Here is a 21,142-nt window from a genome sequence, read left to right as displayed (position 1 = left end):
ATACCTCCCACAGCGATAGGTCGAATTCCTTTATCGGGTTTCAGTAACGGGGTAAGGGAGCTGAGGCAACAAACTCTGCTAGCACCTTAGGGCAGGATCCTCCAAGCCATAAGTTGACAACTTCAGTAATGGTCGTTAGCAAACCCGAGGAAGCCATTGATCCCTCACCCCCGATAGCATCTAACAAGTGTTGGGCTCGCATCCCGTCCCTACCACACGATGTCCCTTTAGGAAAGGATCGGATACATTTGAGCACGCACTCGTCATCAACAACAAGAGTGGGATGAGCGTGAGGGTTGGGAGGCAAGGAAGGGGGCGCCACCACAGGGTGTTTATCAATAAGAGCTTTCAAGGTCGAATCACATAGAGGGGCGACTCCACTGGAGCTTAGGACCTTAACCGCAGCCGTAAAATGTCCATCCCTAACTTTTCGGATACATTGCTTAATATTAGGGTCCTTATCTTTGTCTCCCTCCGTCCTGCATTCTCTCCTAAGAGTCCCCGCCTCCCCCACGCTATCCAATAGGGACGAGACCAATTCATCAAAACCAGACCCATCTTTCCAAATTGTAAGCGCATGCAGGATGTTATTACACTGCAAAGATTTCCTGTTCCCTGATCTTCGTTCTTGTCGGGAGGACGGTCTGACCACCCGTAAGGTGCAACGCGGCAACAAAAGTAATTGGACCCAATTGTCGACTGATCCTGGTGACACAACCACTTTACGCAATGCACCTGTTAAAACCTGAGCAAACATCAGCCGACAACTGGGAGGAATGCTTTTGACAGTCTGAATAGGGAGGGAAAAAACTCGCTCGAGGAGGTTAACACCACCCCCGACCGTTGCTGGGTGACATGGGCTTGTGTCAACCACCACTTGACATGGTTTCCGGATCCCAACGATGAAATCTTCCACGTCCCCCGAGACTATGGCAAACGACACGACCTCATTATCATGCTTGCACCCTCTACTGAGAGCATGCATGACCATGCAGCGGCCACACAACCATTTGTCTCCTGCTCTAAGAACTTCCCCAACGTCCAAAAAGAGGTCCACGTCCCTAGAGATAGCCTCCTTTAAAGTTAGCTTTCGGTTTTCAGTCTTGAAGTGGGTGCTTTGCATGTGTTCTAGCAGGCGAAAAAACCCGCAGATCCCGGCTTCCCATCTTTACATTCGTGAAAAAAATTGAAAGGACAAGTCCTTAGACCACTAGCAGAACCCTGCACAGGGCCAACTGACTTAACATCCCTTCCCCGTCTCGTAGGAGCCATACGCGTATTTAAGCTGCCATTTAACATCCCTTCCCCGTCTCGTATTTAAGCTGCCATTTTGGAAAAATAAAAACAGGTTTACATGTTTTAGTGGACATCTATAATTAATTATAACTTTTATAGCATAGCAGGTTCAAGGACAAGGAACATAATAATATCTTTAATGCCATCAAGTTTGGGACAGGTTGTACGTACACCCTTTTCCATTCCCCTTTTTTCTCATTTTGTTCTAATGCTGTTCTATGTACGGCGGCAGTGATGGAAAATGTAGTGTTTGATGAGCATACCTGAGAGAATCATATCTTATAGAATACATACCAAATGCTAACTTGCTAAGATACCACCACCTTTGAGCAAAGCAAAGCTAAGCTTGGCCCAAACGATGTATCATTTTTTCAATGGCTACACAGCTCTGGTATGTTGCTTTTCTCTACTTGTTTCCTCTAGATAATTAAGCCATTTCTCATGAACAACGTATGTATGTACGTACAGGTTACTGGTACAGAAGATGGAATAAAAGAGCCACATGCAACATTTATTTAGGTGTTTTAGTTGTATGATGGTGTCATTTATACCAGTTTTGGCCAAGAAAATGTCGATGATGAAAACGCTCACCCTTTGTTTCACTTCTTTGGCTTGTACTCACTGTGAATTGATATATTAACTGCCTTGGCATATTGGTATTAAAAATAAATTACGTGAAACCCGCCACACCCGCAACGCGCGGGCATTCCCACTAGTGTTTCATATAGATTAGTAGTTTTCTAATTTATTCATGTTTGCATTTTAAACGACGCAAGAATATAGTGACAATCGCTCCTTTGCAAGTTTATATATTCCGCTTTAACTCCACCATTATATCTAAACAAACTGAACGTTTGAAAATTGTTCGTGAACTTTTTTGACGAAAAGTTTGTTTATGTTTTTCTACGTTCACGAACCGTTCATTTAAGTTTTAAACAAACGAACATAAACAAAAACGAACACGTCTATTTTTCTTAACCGAACATGAACAAAATGATATGTTCAAATATATATTCGTGTTCCTTTGGTTAATTATAGGTCTATCCACCATGATGGTGTATCCAAGGAAGATTTGACCTGCAGCCGTCTCCAAGAATTCTCAAAAATTCAAGGCAAAGGAGAATGGAAAAAATGTGCTGCTAAAATATAAATTTATTACCCCATAGCGTCGTGGACGGTCGCCCACCTTCCCCTCCTCCATGCCGGCCTAACTTGACGCATTCATTCTTCTTTTAGAAAATATGTATGAAAGGTATAGATGTATTGTGCACACCACCATATTAATAGATAACTAAACTATCTATGATCCAGACAATGATCTCTAGATCAAGTGGTGGAGGGCTTGCATTTCTCTTGAGAGATGCAGGTTCGACTCACACTTGGTGCAGTGTGAGGCACTGGTGGTTAATGATAGGAGACCCAGAGAAACCAGAGTTGAATTCTTGAGCCAAACGGGTTTTACCGGTAATTTCACTCTCGTGCCTACGGGCGGGTGGGTTACCAGGTTTTCACCGGAATTGGTGGTGGACTCGGATTACTCTCGGGGTACTCCGTTTGTCCAGTGGGTGCCCCGAGAGTGCTCGGGATTGATTCTGTTGGCCGTTAAAAAAAAACTATCTATGATCCACAACTATAAATGAGCTGGAGGCACCGGAATAATCAAGAACTAGAAAGGAGGATGTTGGATGTTAGGGCTGACATATCGCGTATACCTGTATGTATACGATAGTACACAAACACGATAATACACAATACACGAGATCTCATACACGAACACGACACGATAAGGTTTCGTGTCCAATTTTCCATATATGAACACGAAATATTTTTTAACAGGTATACACGATAATTACCTGTTAATACATGTTTACGAATGTTTCAATAATTACATATCTAGGAACCTGTTTAGTGAAACAAAAGTTGCCAAAAGTTCACGATAGGCTTAAATAATGCATAAACGCATAATCCGTAACAAGTTTGAAACAAAATCCATAAATGACAAATCACAAAAGGTTTAAATATTCATAACTTCCATTCAAAACAATGTAAAGTTTATTGGAATGGGAACGGGAAGGGTTAAGAAACTAGAAAGATAAGTGATAAAATCAGGTTTTCAAATCATATGGTCACACTAAATTATATTTTTTATTATATTAAAATTGTTAACATGTATTAATAGGTACTATACCTGTTTAGTACCTGTTAGCTGTTAAGGCCATACATGATACCTGTTAACTTCATATAGGTTGGCGTCATCTATTCGTGTAATTGTTTAAAATTACCGGCCCTACTGGATGCACACTAAGGCTATGGGGTGTGGGGGTCATGGATTGGAACATTATTTCCACATAGGGCCATTAGGCGGTCAAACGGAACAATGAAACGTTTATAATTAAGGTGACAGAGGATACGGAGGTGTGGTCGCCGTTTACTCCGGTCCGTTCAAAAGGTTTGTTTGCAGATTCCGGTAAAGCTTCCAAGGTAGAGTCAGACATAGGGAAATCCAAGAGTCACACTATGGGAGGCTCGTCATGCATGCATGTTAGGGGGAGAAACGAGGAGGTGGGTATGGGATCAAGGGGGAAGACGGCTGATGGGGGTGATGTGGGGTCCAATATGGAGGTTAGTGGAGGGTCTAACTTTAATTATGGGCCTAGGAAAAAGAAAAGACGAAGAGCCAAAAGGAAGGGGTCTGAGTTTTCTCCTGGTGGGCCGGCCCTTCAGAATCTTAAGGGCTTGGACTCATCTGTTCAACCTAGTTGCTCCACTACTTCTGCCCACAACCAGAATAGTTTTCATGGTTCTGGGAATTGTCATACCGTCCCTATGTCGACCAGTGATGTTCCCATGGAGATTGATAACTTGTTTAAGGAATGCGAAATTCCATCCGTTGGGGAAGCCGAAGGATTAATCGGTGTGGGTATGGATACGATTGGGCATGCAGAAACTTCGAAGAAGGTTGCGGTCCAGGTTGAGTCTGTTGAAGGGGTTTCGATTAAAGAGACTCAGGATATGGTTGCGTTTGGGGACAAGTTGGGGATTAATATACAAAGATTCAGCAAGGATGTGCAACATATCCTTCATGGAGAGGAGTCTGCAACCATCTTATCATGAATTTTTTATCCCTAAATGTGAGAGGGATAGGGCAAGAAGCTAAGGCTCGCCGAGTTAGTAATCTGATGTTTGTGCATAAAATCTATTTTTTGTGCATTAAGGAGACTCAATTTACGGATGGGTCTAAAATAAGAGCCCGTTCATCGTGGAGGTCGGATTCGTTCGAGTGGGATTTTGTTAATTTCAACGGGAGGTCAGGGGGGTTGTTGTGCGCTTGGGATATGGAGGTATTTATGGTTGTGTCGACAATTAAAAGCAAGTTCTATATGGTGGTCAAAGGAAAGATTAAAGGTTATGACCAGATTGTTTTTATTGTAAACGTTTATGGGCCTCGAAACCTTCCCGATAGAAAGATGGTTTGGCTGGAGCTTCAGCAGTTAAAGGAGAACAACCCGGGGGTGTGGGTGTTGATAGGCGATTTTAATGCGGTTAGGTTCATGGAGGACAAATGTAATTCAGATTTTGATCCAGCGTGTGCTACAGCGCTGAATGGCTTCCTGACGAAAGCTTATTTGCATCAGTTCACTATGAAAGGCCAGCGATATACCTATTGTAAAGACAAGGACAGAAAGCTGAGTAAAATTGACAGGTGCTTTGACAATTAAGACTTCATAGACCTTTGGGCAGACTGTTGTTTTATGGCTTTACCAAGGTACTTGTCAGATCACTCACCTCTCGTTCTTATTTCTCATCCGTTTGATTATGGTCCGTGTCCTTTTCGGGTTTTTAACTCATGGCTGGAGGTCCCAAATTTGGAAGCGGTAGTAGTTGGTGCTTTGTCTTCTATGCAGTTCGTTGGTTCTCCTGATGTTATTTTAAGCTCTAAGCTTAAATGCATTAAAGAGGAGATTAAAAAGTGGGTTAATATTAGGAAATCAAAAGCAACTGAAAAGTATGATAAGGCATGTTCAGACCTTCATGACCTGGACTTGGCAATGGAAGAGAGAGATCTAGAAGAGGAGGAAGAGTAGACTAGAGTCGAATGCTTGAAAGAGTTGGCAGATATGGAGATGAGGAGAAGTATGGACTTGCATGAGAAGTCTAGGTCGAATTGGGCTATCAATGGCAACGAAAACTCTTCTTTATTCAATAGGGTCATCAAACACAAAGCGGTATCTAATAAGATGCATGGGATGGAAATCAATGGGAGGTGGTGTTCTATTCCTAATAAAGTGAAAAAAAGAGTTCTTTGTTCACTTTAGGGATCATTTTAGAGAACCATTTTTGGAAAGGCCTAAATTGGAGGATATCGGTTTCAGAAAGTTATCGGAGACATAAGCAGGCTCTCTTATAACTCCCTTTTCGGTTGATGAAATTAAAGAAGCGTTGTGGGGGTGTGGAGATAACAAGGCGCCCGGGCCCGACGGGTTCAATTTTAAATTTATCAAAAAATCCTGGACTTATTTGGAAACTAACATCTATCGGTGTTTACACTTTTTTCATCATTCAGCTTCTATTAGTCGACCATGTGGGTCCTCCTTTATAGCTCTAATCCCAAAAGTTAGAGACCCGACGCTTATTCAGGATTTTAGACGAATTAATTTGATTGGCATGGTGGCTAAGGTCATTAGTAAGATTCTTGCTAATAGATTGAAGAGGGTGCTTGGATCAGTTATTGATAATACCCAATCCGCATTTCTAAAAGATAGATCGATTTTGGATGGTCTGCTCATAGTTAATAAGTTAATTTCATGGCTGAAAAATATTAAAGGTAAAGGGCTTTTGTTTAAGATCGACTTCGAGAAGGCCTACGACCATGTAAACTGAGCCTTCTTGGATTCTATCATGGGGTTCATGGGTTTTCCGGCTTTATGGAGGTCTTGGATCTATGGGGTGATATCCTCGGCACGCTCTTCTATACTGGTTAATGGTTCTCCAACATTCGAGTTCAATTATGAAAGGGGACTTAGACAAGGGGATCCCTTATCCCTTTTTTGTTCTTAATTGTTATGGAAGCGTTCTCAGTGTTGTTCAGTAAAGTGTGCGAGTTGAGTTTATTTAAAGGCTTGGTTACTCCTAATAATGGTCCTATAATATCGCATTTATTGTTCCTTGACGACGCCTTGATTATTGGTGAGTGGAATGTGGGTAATGCGCACAATTTGGCGAGATTTTTAAGGTGTTTTTACCTTCTTTCTGGCCTTAAAATAAATCAGAAAAAATCGTCGCTTTATGGGGTTGGGGTTTCAGCTTCGGAAGTCACGAGTATGGCTAACTACCTTCATTGCTTGAATGGTTGTATTCCCTCCACGTATCTTGGGCTAAAGGTCGGGGCGAACATTTTTTTAGGAATCGTCCTTGCCATTGGCAAGTGGTTCTGGATATTTTCGATAAAAGACTAGCATCTTGGAAGGCAAACTCCCTTTCGATAGGGGGAAGGCTTACATTGGTGAAATCGGTTTTGGAATGTCTCCCTAATTATTACTTCTCCATTTATAAAGCGCCGGCAAAAATATTGGAAGAGTTGGAAGCTAAATAACGGAGGTTTTTTTGGGGTGGCAATGAAAATAAGTCGAAAATGGCATCGGTGGCTTGGAGTCAAATTACCACTTACAAGGAAGACAGGGGGTTCGGTATTTGCCCTTTAAAAGATTCAAACCTAGCTCTTTTAACAAGATGGTGGTGGCGGTTCAAAAGGGAGGAAGACGGGTTGTGGAGACGGGTGGTGGTGGCACTTCATCATACGCCTAGAACATGGTCGGCGGTCCTGTATAAGAAATGCCTTACTGGTACGTGGGGAACCATAGCTAGAGTCGACAACTATCTAGCGTCTTTAAATGTGGATCTCTTAGGGGCGATTAAAGGAAAAGTGGGTAACGGGTCAAAAATTAGATTTTGGGAGACACGTGGGTTGGTGACAAACCGCTCAGGTTGGTGTACCCGAATCTATATGAATTGGAGATAAAAAGGGATGCACGGTAGCGGATAGGTGTGTGTCATGCAATGACCTAATTTCGAATCAATGGGAGTGGTAACGAATACAGATGATATGGATGCGGATAACTTGCTGAGTTTAATGATTTCAATCAGTAATGTGCAGCTCAGCGGGTCAATTGATACATGGGCGTGGGTGGAGGAGGTTGCAGGTGAGTTTTCGGTGGCTTCGGTCAAACGTGCTATTTATAAGGCCCGTAATGTCAATCCGATAAAGACGTTGGATTGGAATTCTTGGGCGCCCATCAAGTTAAGCAGGGCCGGCCCCAAGGGTGTGCGGTATGGGCGACGGCTCAGGGCCCAAACCCATCGGGGGCCCAATTTTTTTTTTCTTTTTGTATTAGTTTTACACTGTAAAGTTAGAATATATACGTAATTAATTTGAAAAATACCATCTTGAAGCACTTGGTTTAATGATTTGAAAGTCACTTTAATAATAAGAAGACACGGGTTCTAATCCCGGCGTCCTCAGTTTTATTCTTCTTTTTGTTTCTTATCTATTTATTAGGCGTCCTCAGTTTTATTCTTCTTTTTGTTTCTTATCTATTTATTAAATGCAAATGACATTAATTGCCTAGTTTTGTCAAGTTGTATTAAATGAATGGTGTTCATTCAAATGACATTAATTCATTTTTCTTATATATATATATATATATATATATATAGTGGGGAGTTCAAATGAGAAGAATTAAAAATAAGAATAAAAAGAATAAAGGATACAAAGGTAATTTGAACAAATCATTTAATGAGTCTATTATTTATTTTTGCTATTCAAATTAATAAACTCTAATCATTTAATGAGCTTATCTTATAAAATAGTTGTGCACCTTACACAATAAAAACAATCATGCACATAATCTTACATTTTCAACGCTTCCTACACCATTAAAACAATATTTTGGTGTAGGATACAGAATGTGTAGGACTCAAACACTTTTAAATAATTTTAAGACTCGTAATAAAATATGTGTAGACACAAAATTTTTAAATAATTTTGTCAATACTAATAAAATTTGTGTAGGAGCCAATACATTAACGATGGTCAAGGAGAAATTTATGGTTTCATTAATAAGAGGTGAGTAACTCTTTAAAATATTTATTAATATTCTAAATCAAAATGTCTATACTACCCTTACTAATTAAAGCATTAATTAAAAGTGGACAAAAATGATATCTTGATTCACAACCATTGATCAAAAAATATATAGGGTGGGAGTTGGCTACAAAGTCCATTTTTCCTAAAAAGTGTAAAAAATCATAAAACACCATAATGTCAACCATAAAACACATTCAAAACCTACAAATAACATAGTGGAGGTTACTAAAACACCATATTTGTGAGTTTTGTGTTGTGTTTTGAATGATAAAGCTTTGATTATCGAATGACTAACATTAGTGTGTTTTATGTTGATTATCATATTGTGTTTTATATTCATAGTTGTATGATGGTGTGTTTGAAGTTTTTAAAGAATGTTAGGGTTTGGATATTGTGTTTTAGTGATCTTCACTATGTTATTTGTGGGTTTTGAGTGTGTTTTATGGCTAAAATTGTGGTGTTTTAAGACTTTGTACACTTTGTAAGAAAAATAGACTTTGTAGCGGAACCTCACCCTATATATATATATATATATATATGGGATGGTTCAAATGAAAACCACTTTTATTGTGAAAACTCGAAAACTAACTAAAAAAAGCCTAAAAAAACCTAAAAAAACATACAAATTTTTTTTTTTTTTACAATTTTTTTTAGAAAAATCGCTACTTTTTATATATGGAAAAAAAATTTCAAAAAAAAAAAAATTCAAAAAAAAAAAATTCAAAAAAAAAAAAATTTTTTTGGTTGTACTGCACATGTGCACTAATACGGAAAGCCTAAACCACTTAACCCACCCCCCACCGACACCCCCCAAAAACCTAAACCCCCCACCCCCTCCCCCCCCCCCCCTAAAAAAAAACCTAAATTCACCCTCCCACCAAAAGCCTAACCCCCCCCCCCCCAACCTAAACCCCCTCACCCTCCCGAAAACCTAAAACTAAACCCTAAACATAAACCCGAAAAAAACCTAACCCCCCCACCCCCACCCCCACCCCCCAAAAACCTAAACCCCCCTCCCCCCCACACCCAAAAACCTAATCCTAATCCTAAACCTCCAAAAAAACTAACCCTAAAAGCTAAACTAGAATCAAAAAGCTAATTTTAAGCATGTAATGCACATTGTAGTACATGTTATATTGCACATGTGCACTACTATAATAATAGTATTGAAAACAAGACGACACCATAAATCTTTTTTTATGTCATAAAAAATATGCTCGAATATACTTGAATGAAAGTTAAGAAAATTTGTGATCTTATGGTGCCATTTTTGTTTTAAAATGATAACGTATGGAGAAATGAGAAATGTTTGAAAAGTTATATATTTTTTGTTCCAATTTTACCCCTCCTTCATTAAAAGTCTTCCCCCCTCCCTTTTAGTGGGTTTTAGTTAGTTTTCTAGTTTTCACAATAACTAGTGGTTTTCATTTGAACCTTCCCCTATATATATATATGCGAGAGAGTTTAAATGAGAACGCTAAATATTGTGAGAACCGTGAGAACAAATGAAAAACCATGAGAACTTGGTCAAAAACAATTCAAATTCAAAATTTTTTCAACACTTATCATTATTATTCGAATACAATGTTAGAAATTCAATTTACACGTTTAAATTTACGTGAATTCATAAATAAAGAAAATTTACACATGTGTAAGTTTGCCATTTACACATGTGTAAATATAGCAAATTCACACATTTGTACAAAATCTAAAAAGAATGATTTTGAAATGAGAAATGAATTATTTGATGTTATAAATTCTTGTTTCGATGTTGTATCTTAATTACAACTAGAATTACAACCCGCCACAATGCGGCGGGGATTCTTTAGTTATAACTAAGTCGATTTAAGATGCGCACATTATGTCGAACCTGTCAAATGGGAAAAAATAGACGATGTAAAAACGTTCACCCACACACGCAAGTTGCGTCGTATTGACTCGTAAGATGTAGAACGAAACCTAAAACCGTTAAACCAAAGACGCACGTTGCGATGTGTTAAGTCACAAAATTTAGAACGAAGCATAAAGAGAAAAATTTGCGGAAAACAAAAACTATAAAGGATAAAAGCTGAAAGTAAAAAAAAGTTGTGATGATAGATTGCAAAAGATAAAAATTTTTGTGTTAAAAGTAAAAAAAAAAAAAAAACAAATAGTTTTGGGTTAAAAGTAATTTATGAAATACTTTTGGGTGAAAAGTAAAAAAATCATTTTTTTGAAAAACCCCCAAAAGCCAAGGTTACAACAACCATATGCATAACCATTTTTTGTTTGAAAAAACCCCAATGCCAAGATTACCACACATAAGTAAAAAAAATTAAAGTGGTTAAATTGCAAAAGATGGAAACTTTTGAATGAGAAGTGAAAAATCAAATTAATTAAAGGGATTAAATGGTAATGGAAACTTTTGAATTAAAAGTGAAAAATTAAATTAATCATAAGTGTTAAATTACCAAAGCTTAAAACTTTAAACTTAAATTGTCAAATATCAAAACTTTAGGGTTAAAAAGGAAACAAAGATTAGACTTTAAACTTAAATTGTCAAAGATTAAAACTTTAGGGTTAAAAAGGAAAATTTTAGTTTTTTTTTTTTTTTTTTTTTTTTTGAAAAACTCCCTAAGCAAATGTTACAAGACATATATGCATATACAACTTGCTTATTTATAGGTTAATAATAATTAGGTTTGTATAAAAAAAATTAGTTTTGATTGGTTTTTTCATTCGTTCTCACGGTTCTCGCAATATTTAGCGTTCTCAAGATAACCCTCCCCTATATATATATGGATTGGAAAAAGTGGAAAGGATTTATATTGTAATGTTCCAGTTGGTTGTTGTTGTGCTCCGGCCTTTGCCAGCTCCTTGCTGGTAGTTGGTTTTCAGTTTTTTATTGAAGTTCGCTGTTCCAAAAAAAAAAAAAATTAAATGATAAACCACCCCCTCCTTGATTGATGGTGGTTCCTATGGATTAAACCACGATTACCACGACCCTCTCATTTGTTAATTTTAAGACAAAAATAAATTAAAAAAAATAAAGAGGATAGTTGTTTGGGTCATGACCACACCCTTAAGGTAGTGATTTTAAATGGTGCATTAAAGATGAATGGCATGACGTCTATACGAAATGTGAAAGGTCATGGTGGTCATGACTTATATTTCAATCCTATTCTCAAGTTCTTTGTAGTAATTAAATTCTTTATTAAAAATCTTGTCGCCGTTTGGAAAAGACGAAAAAAATAGTAAATGTTGTGAAACTAGTCTAATAGCAAATAATAAGAGAAAGAGATGTAGGGAGAAAGAGATATTTCATTGATCAATATATCATACAAGAGGTACAATGGGAAGTATATATAGGAGAAGAAAACTTGGAGAAGAAGCTAATCTATTTTTGGTGTTGATAACCATAATATTAATAATATATTTATAACACTCCCCCTTGGTTATCAACTTGATACGCTTGGAGATGCTGCCTCGTTAAAAAAAACCTTGCCAGGAAAACCCAGTGGGACAAAACCTTAGCTAAGGGAAAAAGAGTGCAGCGCATATCGTCTCCCCCTGATACTTCTAGATCATGTACGTTGCCTCATTAAAAACCTTACTAAGAAAACACATTGGGATAAAACTTAGTGAAGGGAAAAAGAGTGCAACTTGTATAATACTCCCCCTCATTTGAACATGTATTCTTCAAGTGACTAGTGCCCATTTTTCTTGAAAGTTGCTCAAAGTTTTTGTAGTCAATGATTTGCCGCTTGATCCCTTAATGTGTAATTCTTTATGTTCGCAATGTTGTATATCTTCATATGAGCCTTCTAATGCCTCTTCTTTTAAATAAATATCATAAGATCCACAACTGTGATGTGTTACATTCCCTGCATTTACAAAACTAACCAAACTTGTTTTGATAGGTTAGTAAAATATAAACTCATATCTTGCATACCTTAGATGTATTGAAATAGATCTTTTCCCATTTCAATATTTCGTCATTTAACACATGCTATATCAAAACGATAAATTAAATAAAGATATATAAAATCATGAATAGATAGCAAGAAATACTAATGCACAATTGCACTTAAAGATAGTACCTCTAGACCAAAAAATTCAAGTTCCTTCATATGAAGCTATAACAGCCATTTTATATATCAAGTAATTGAACAATCTTTAACCTAGTTAAAGGATAAACTTTGTCCATAGTAAAACGCGTCAACCTCTAATAGATATAGTTTGGTTGATTACACATATGCTCAAACTGCAGGTCGAGCAATAATTACAATGTGTCAAGGTCATTCAAAATTCTTCCTCTAAAAGCTCGACAGTTTCTCTTGATGGTGCCCAGACATCATCATTGTAAACTGCGATTATATTGAACTTTTAGGAGAGGACTTTTAATAAAGATGGATGATATTATCAAACTCATATTGCTCTTTATCAGAATATCGCATGAGTTGTACAATCACTCAATCTAACTATTTTATCCATACTATCTTTTTTAAGTTTATAAAGATACATTCATGAGGTTTTGAAATCAATGCTTCAGACATTTACAATCATTCACTTACTTCTTTCCACTTTAAAAAACAATGTATATGCATACACTCTTTAGGAGTTCTATTACATAAACCTCCTTATTGATTTCAATATCATATGCAAGGATGTCTTGAACACTTGCTTCATTTGTATAATACATATTGTACCATGCTTATACACTGTACATTGAGATACCATAATCACCAAGTACATGTATTCTATGTATGTTTATTGGTGCACAAGAATTACATCCATAAGATGTTTCCACTTAAACTTATAAGCACTTAAATGCTTTAGGATACTCATCAGGAGTTCCAATTATATTCAACGTATTCAAATATGAATCTGTTTACAACGATCATATCGTTCTCGAGAACTTACTTACATGATTTTGATATTTAAATCCTCCAGAGACTTTCATGTAAACTTTCAGTATCAAGTGATAAATATTATTCATAAGACGCATGTCAATTCTCTCTTTAATATTATTACCAGACTAGTTAAATATTGGAAAACTATTGTATCCACCACTGGAGAATACGATTCCTCATAATCAATATTAGGTCTTTGCGAAATCCTTGTGCCACCAATTTTGCCTTATAGCATTTACTTTTCATTTATTGATTCGCATAAAAGACCCGTTTGTTTCTAATATGTTTTACAACATTTGTTGTATGGACTACTGGTCCAAAAACTTTCCATTTCAATAGATAATTCAACTCTGCCTTATTTGCGTCTTTTCGTTTTGGCCAATTATTTCTTTGTATTTGTTCATAGGCAGAGCTTAAATCTTGATCCTCATCATTTCATCATTACAAGCGCTATATTATATACAAAAGTATAACGACGTCGATTTTATTTCGATTCCATACATATCTTAGACATGATACAACTTGTCGAGATCTCTTTAGTTTCAGGTACCTGAGGTTCTTCTTGAACCATCATGTCTGCCGTCTCTTCAGGAGACCTTTTTAATATAACCCCGACTTGACCATCTTAATTAGTTGCTCCAACTTTCGAGGAATTTTATTATTGGAATCGACTAGTCTACCACGCTTCAGACGTGCAATAGACTCATTACAAACATGTGGTTGTCCTTCTAGGACACTCATCTTAATTGGAGCATTAGCAGTTGGTATATGTGACATAAGATGTTAGCCACATAATCACCTTTTTAAGGTCAGTGAATGCGTCTGGTAATAGATTCGCTAATCTTTGTATATGAGTTATTCTTTGAACTTCTGGTTTACACTTTTAGTTTTTTGAGGATCAATGATAATTCATACCAACTCATTTATTTTCCGACTGCTATTTATCTCCCCCTGATGTTGGGAATGTTAATCCATTGAGATGGATATCAATTAATTTATCATATATTCCCAACCACCTTTTAAGGTCCCATCTTTATGCGTAGTGGTGGATCAATTTCAATATATACCGCACAACCAAAATCTTAGAAGGGATATATTTGGTTTCTGACCAAAAACCAACTATAATGGGGAGATTCTATTACAACATGTTGGCTTGATGTGTATTAATGTTATTGCATGTAAAATTACATGTACGCATATATAAACATGAACTTGCTCACATGATTAGTGGTTTTGCTATCAATAGTGAACGTTTAGTGATCGTCTCAGTAAAGCAATTCTTGTATAAACATAAGCGATATGAAGTTCAACATTTATATTCCAATAATCATTAATAACTTGGGAATTGAATTCACCATTATTACCAAAATAAATATGCAATTCTGGATTAATATGCTTGCTATCACATTAACTAACCCACAATCACACAAACTTCAGGTTGTGGATTTGATAACCATTTAGACGATGCATCGATTTAAAACACTAAATGGTATCATGTTGGGATATGCATATCATTTAATCATTTCCAGAATATTTAGGGATACACACTCTCCTTTATTTGGCAAATATAAAATTTCCCTTGAGAGCAAACATTACATGCTAATTATCTGCTTAAAGAATCTTCTAGTTCTTCATTATGTTTCACATCATCATTGACTCGGTGTGGTCTAACCGATCATGCCAACTAATTAAATAATTATGATCCATAAACTTCTGGTTTATGATCGTATATGTATTACTTGAACATATGTAATACAAAACATAAGATATGAAAGAATATATCATAACTTCAAAGTTAAAACGATCATGCTATATTATTACTCCTTAGTTTGTCACTTCTGGTGGTTAATCTCATTATTGTCATGGACCATCATTACAATTCTCTCAATTATGTCCATGATCAATACCAATTTATAATGACATTCACTTCAGTGAGTCGAGTAAAACCAAAACAGGTTTCACATTTTTTCATTTTTTACTCGATCATAGGAATATGAAATCATTTCGTATTTTTCATACCCTTTAATGATATCGCTACTTTAGGAGCATATCTCAAATATGACAAATGATATTTTCTCTAGTTTTTCCTCATAAACAATCTCCCTTTCTATATAATATAAATTAAGAAATAGTTACATAACTGAGTCATATAAGATTTATCGGTCTAACATCTTACGATCGTTTATAACGTGATAATGAGATTCGGAGAGTGTGGTACTTCAGGTGTCATATATAAACATATCTATACTTTTTCATAACTAAGAGTTATAATAAACCACAACTTTGGTTTTGTTGCTGTATTGATATTATACAGTATATTACAAGGCACACCATTAAATCAAATATAACATTATAAAATATCACCATATAACATAACAAAAGATATAATATATAACTTATAAAATAAGAGGTTTTTCATAACTTACAAGCAAATATTAATTATCAACCTATCACTCTGATCTAAAAGGTAAACAAATATCTCCATCAAATCCATTTAATGTTTTGATAGATTACATATGATCCTTTATTGCTTATAGCTTAGTTTTTTTTTTCTATAATAATAAATTTTATTGTTTCTTATAATATAAGGGTATCATGAGAATCTCAATACTTCATACATATAAATCCTTATCTTTATATTTCATATAGTCAAATCTTATACAATCCACATATAAATATATATCTGATAACAATCTAACATTCGTACATATTGTGACAAAAATAACATTAATAATATCAATTTAATTATGCGATTTCATTAAATCAATCGACAAAACTAGTATGTGAAAAATTTGGAAATCCGGAAAACAAAATCCTAAATCATATCATATTTATCAAATATCGTGCTGATAACGTGTTGTGAAACTAGTCTAATAGCAAATAATAAGAGAAAGAGATGTAGAGAGAAAGAGATATTTCATTGATCAATATATCATACAAGAGGTACAATGGGAAGTATATATAGGAGAAGAAAACTTGGAGAAGAAGCTAATCTATTTTTGGTGTTGATAACCATAATATTAATAATATATTTATAACAGTAAACTTATTTTAACAGGCTGTTGGATTGTGAAACAATTTTTTTAATTAACTAAAAAAAACTGTATTAAATATATTAGAAAATAAAAATTGGGTTAAAGTGGTTAATAGATTCAAATGAATCTGCAGACCTTAATTGATTAAAGACAACTATGTTAGAAAAGGGATAATTATGTGTAAGTTAGTTAAACTTGATTCATTTTTTGGTGGTGTAGTAGTAGACTTCTTGTGTTTTGATTTATTATTTGATTGTTGTATCCAATGTTAAGGGTAACAATGGTTTTGTTTTTTATTTTCAAGTTAAATGTTCGTTTGCGTTCGTTTTTATTTGCTTGTGTTCGAAACCAGTGTTCACGAACTGTTGGTGAACAACTAAATTTCCTTAACGAACGAACACGAACATAAGTAACTTATGTTCGGTTAGTTTACAAACCTAGATGTGTAGTTTAAAGCTCAAAAGCTCAAAAGCTTGGGAAATTACTACGGACACACATAGAACTAACTTGCTGCTTATATAGTTTAAAGCCACACATTGCAATATATGTATACAAACAAAATGAACCAACAGTTTACAGTTACGAGACAGCCAAAGTGTCAATTGGCTTCAAGGAAACTGAGACCTCATCATAAAACTCTGCCTCCGGCTACCGTCGGGCGGATGAACATAGAGGAAAATGAGCGACACGACGATGCAAATCAACATCGACCATAAGTACACGATCGTTGATATTTTCCCTCTTCGTCCCATTAGCCCCTTTGCGAATGGATAAAGATGTGACAGCACCCAGAAGCTAAAGAACACCCCTCCTAGAAGCTTGCTCCACTCTGGGAACGGGCTGTACACGGTCCTAAAAACGCCCACTGCGATCGCTGCAACGTTCATCAAGATTATCGTAACCGGAGGAATCATCAGCATTGTGAACCGGAACTCGTACAACTCAGCAAACTCATCTTCACCGTCGTCTGCTGCTGCTGGTTTTGATGTTAATGTGAATGAGATGTCGATTCCAGCTATAACTTTTAACAGACCTTGAATGACCGCCACCGGATGTGCACTTGTGCCACCGATTAACCAAAACTGCTCGTTTCTCCACCAATCGTGGAGTGTGATTTTCGACCATCGGATTTCAAGAAGGGCGAGCATGCTTAGCGTAACCGTGATGGCTAGAAGCAGGATGAGGAATGTTACGTTTAGTGACTGGACGATGAACTTGCCCGAAAATAGAGAAAGTGCTGGGAGAACACAGTAGGCTAGTAAGAAGATCGAGGTAAACGGGTACATTCCAACGTTGAAATATGCGATTCGCTGTAGAAATTTCATCCTCCGGCTAGCGAAAAGAGCATTGTTTCTTGAGAAAAAGATCTCAACTGACCCGGTAGCCCACCGGAGAACTTGAATCAACCGATCCGTCAAGTTAATCGGGGCCGTACCACGAAAAGCATCCCTTTTTGTTACACAGTACACCGATCTCCACCCTCGGTTATGCATCCGATAACCCGTCACAACATCTTCAGTTATCGATCCGTAGATCCATCCGACCCGTTTACCCCATTCTGTTTTATCCTCATAGAAACATGTGACGACTTTTATCGCTTCTTCGATAGCAGCGCGGTCGATAGGCTCACGTTGAACCGCTAGAGAGCCCGATGGCCTTCCATGGCTATCTTTTCCTCGTAACTCATGAATCAACCGCCCTCCAAACTCCGCCACAGCAATGGAGTCAATCAAATAGGTCGAATCACCAAACCGTTCCGGAATCAAAGCTTGTTTGAGTTCATCATCCCCTTCTTCATTGTTGTTCTGATCATCTACAATTGGCAAGATCATTTCAGTATCATCTTCACCTTTGGACTTTTTCATTCTTTTCAACGAAAACTTGATCTTCTTCCCACCAAACCACCCGTGGTGCTCAGTGGCCCGAGGCGGGCTAAACCCGTAAAGCGCGATCCGCCTAAAAATACACCCGGTCCCAACATACATCGGACCTTGCAACCCATCAAGCGCCCGCATACTCACATCAAAAAACACCGTGTTATGATTCGCATACCGATCACTTGGGTCAATCCCTTCAAACCGCTGCGGAAACTGAACATAACAAATCCTGTCACCACCGCGGTCAAGCATGAAACACATCCCCTCTCTTAGTGCCAACGAGTTGTGAATATAATGATCACAATCCAAGTTGAGTATAAACGAACCATTCGACATAATCGCACTAGCTCGAACCAACGCATTCATGGCCCCTGCCTTCTTGTTATGATCAAACCCGGGCCGCTTTTCACGCGACACATAAACCAGCATTGGCAGCCGCGTATCCACATTTCGAGTATCGATCAAATCCTCGGGATCTTCCTCGGTTTTGTAGGCGCATTCGGGGCCCGGTGGTGCTAACATAAGCTGAATGATCCCAGCGTGGTCTCCCCTCGAGTGATCTTCCTCATTGGAAAACCATGTCCCATGCCATGTGTTCCCATCCGACATCCACGTGCCTTTCGGAACTTTCATTGGTCCACCAATCTCCAATTGTTTTTTTTTGGCTAATAGCTCCTCACGTGCATTGCACGCATCAGATCTTCTTCTAATAGTCTCAGGCAATGCATTGATCCTAACCTTAAACTCATCATACTCACGTTTCACCTTTCGCCTTTCTCGCACGAAATCGACCCGTCGTTTGTTCTTCAACGGGTCGCCTTTCTGCGAAAAGTACGATTCGGGGTTTCGCGGTTCAATTTCATGTTTCCGACAAAACGGGACCCAAGTTCTAGCGAAGCTAGCAACTTCAGCAAGAGCTTCAAACGTGACTAACGAGCCGCCGTCATCAGATAGGTAACAGGCGATCTTATCGACCGGATAATCAACAGCCAGGATGGAGAGAATGGTGTTGGCTGTGACAAGTGGTGGTTCTTTTTCAGCGTCGGCTGTGGAAACGAATATGTCGATTCCGGGGAGATCGGAGAGGTTTTTGGGGTTGTTTTGGGTGGGTTCGAAGCGTTCCTTTAGGACGGAGAGATCAGTGGTTCGGGTGACTGGACAGAGCTTGGGAAGCTGGTCTAGGAGCCAGGAGAATGCGAACCATACTTCGCAGATTACGGACATGAGCCATAGCCAGACTGCGTCGTGGTTGGGGTGTGAAATGCGCCATGTTAGGAATAGAGCTAGTGCTGCTAGCCGGATTACGATCAGTAACCTGTGTTTTGCAACAAAGGTCAGTCAGCAGTCAAAACCAAATATATACTAGTATAATACAATACACCGATTGAAGGATAGGAAAAATCAGCCAATAATAATTTATCCCACAGGATTAAAGATAGGAAAAAATAACTTAAATGTATTTTCTGTTAATTGGCACCAGAATCACTAATCCTTAGCTGCTGCTGATGTTGCACAGAACTGCTGACTAATGTGATGAAACTTATACGTACTAAAAGAATTTCATGTCAACATAGTTATTGCATTTGTGTAAGAAATTATCCTTTTTGTCAACAAACAAATAACATCAAAACCATCTATATTAATAATAATAATAATAATAATAATAATAATAATAATAATAATAATAATAATAATAATAATAATAATAATAATAATAATAATAATAATAATTCATAAACATAACAAGTAAGAACCAACCTGTAAGGACTAATAATAGCAGCAGAAACCCCAAGTTTTCTAGTCAAGGGTCTATTCATCCGGTCATTAAACATGGGCCGGGGGTTCTCATACTCATAACTCCCTTCTCTGGGCCACACAGCATTCCCGAATCCATAAGTCCCATTCGTCTCAAACAACCACCGGTTATGATCAAACTCCTGGTTCGGTGGTGCCTTAAACGACCGCACCAACGAGAAATTATTCTCCAACCTTACCCCACCCCGCCGTAACAACGGGTTCACCGTATCCTTTTCCTCAGACATCATCGGTTTCATTAACCCAACATCATCATCATCTTCTTCTTCAAAACTTTCATGAAACGGCTCTTTACACCCTGGACAGACCCCGGTTCCATTCGAACAGTACTCCACGTAACAATCGTCACATATTTTAAACCCGCATTCGCAATGCGGCTTCGATGATTTGTTGAGTAGTTTCTCGTCGCATCCGTCGACTTGACAGAGCAGTTTTGATTTAGGGACCACCATTTCTTCGACTGATTTCATTCTTTTCGCGTGAGCTCGGGTTTCTGAGTTAAACCCTCCGGTGAATACCGTGTCTTTTATTCGATTCTCGTTAGGGTTTCCGTGGGGTTTTCGACGACATTCGGGGCTGGTTTGGGAATCGGACACCAACGGGTGGTCGGGTGTGGGAGGGATTTGGACGGTGTAGGCGACGTATTCAACACCACTGCTGCCAACAGCTGAACGTCGCCGGAGTTCTCCCCCGCTAAGCGGGGAATTGGAAATGGATGACCGTCTCACCGGACTTGATAACGGGACGTTACGAAGCCCGCCAGAGGAAGATACCGTAATTCTCACCGGAGAATCAGGATCCATAACTCAATCAAAGTTGTAAGTGAAATAATATGAATGAAAATGAACGCTCAAGGGGTGGGTTTTTATTTTGAAATTTGTAGAGAACGGGAAAGGCTTTTTTAAAATTATTATTAACGGTCGAGCGATCGTGGCTGTTGATGTGTTTTGATCTAAGGGTTGATAAGTGTTGATCTGGAGGCGTGGGGACATAGGGGGCCACGTTGCCGTTAGGGTGGACTTTGTTGGCTTTAAAGTTTAAAATCAACGGTCGGGATATTAAAGGAAGTAGCCGTTGAGGATC

At 37.8% G+C, this 21,142-nt stretch overlaps 2 protein-coding genes across 2 annotated transcripts; one reads left to right on the top strand and one right to left on the bottom strand.

The window, feature by feature from the left end:
* Positions 1–4,406: 4,406 nt before the first annotated feature.
* On the top strand, positions 4,407–5,381 carry LOC110870689. The gene is made up of 2 exons (XM_022119865.1): positions 4,407–4,999; positions 5,063–5,381. Exons 1-2 carry the CDS (start codon positions 4,407–4,409, stop codon positions 5,379–5,381), a joined length of 912 nt encoding a protein of 303 aa, XP_021975557.1.
* Positions 5,382–16,864: 11,483 nt separating this feature from the next.
* Positions 16,865–20,915, bottom strand: LOC110873876 (cellulose synthase-like protein D5). Its single transcript, XM_022122906.1, has 2 exons — positions 20,003–20,915; positions 16,865–19,559 (listed from the first exon to the last, which is right to left on the bottom strand). Exons 1-2 carry the CDS (start codon positions 20,860–20,862, stop codon positions 16,976–16,978), a joined length of 3,444 nt encoding a protein of 1,147 aa, XP_021978598.1. The 5' UTR covers positions 20,863–20,915; the 3' UTR covers positions 16,865–16,975.
* Between the last annotated feature and the right edge of the window lie 227 nt (positions 20,916–21,142).

This window comes from Helianthus annuus, chromosome 8 (assembly GCF_002127325.2).
Source record: "Helianthus annuus cultivar XRQ/B chromosome 8, HanXRQr2.0-SUNRISE, whole genome shotgun sequence".
Taxonomy (NCBI): Eukaryota; Viridiplantae; Streptophyta; class Magnoliopsida; order Asterales; family Asteraceae; genus Helianthus; species Helianthus annuus.
The sequence above is the reverse complement of the archived record's forward strand: the minus strand, read 5'-3'. Positions and strand labels throughout refer to the sequence as shown.

What these genes read in the sequence shown, in the direction of transcription:
- LOC110873876 (XM_022122906.1), bottom strand. Translation starts at nt 20,862, where the DNA reads ATGGATCCTGATTCTCCGGTGAGAATTACGGTATCTTCCTCTGGCGGG. An exon ending in GCTATTATTAGTCCTTACAG is followed by an intron (nt 19,560 to 20,002) that starts GTTGGTTCTTAC and finishes TGCAAAACACAG; the next exon opens with GTTACTGATCGTAATCCGGC.
- LOC110870689 (XM_022119865.1), top strand. Translation starts at nt 4,407, where the DNA reads ATGAATTTTTTATCCCTAAATGTGAGAGGGATAGGGCAAGAAGCTAAG. An exon ending in AAGCTGAGTAAAATTGACAG is followed by an intron (nt 5,000 to 5,062) that starts GTGCTTTGACAA and finishes GGCTTTACCAAG; the next exon opens with GTACTTGTCAGATCACTCAC.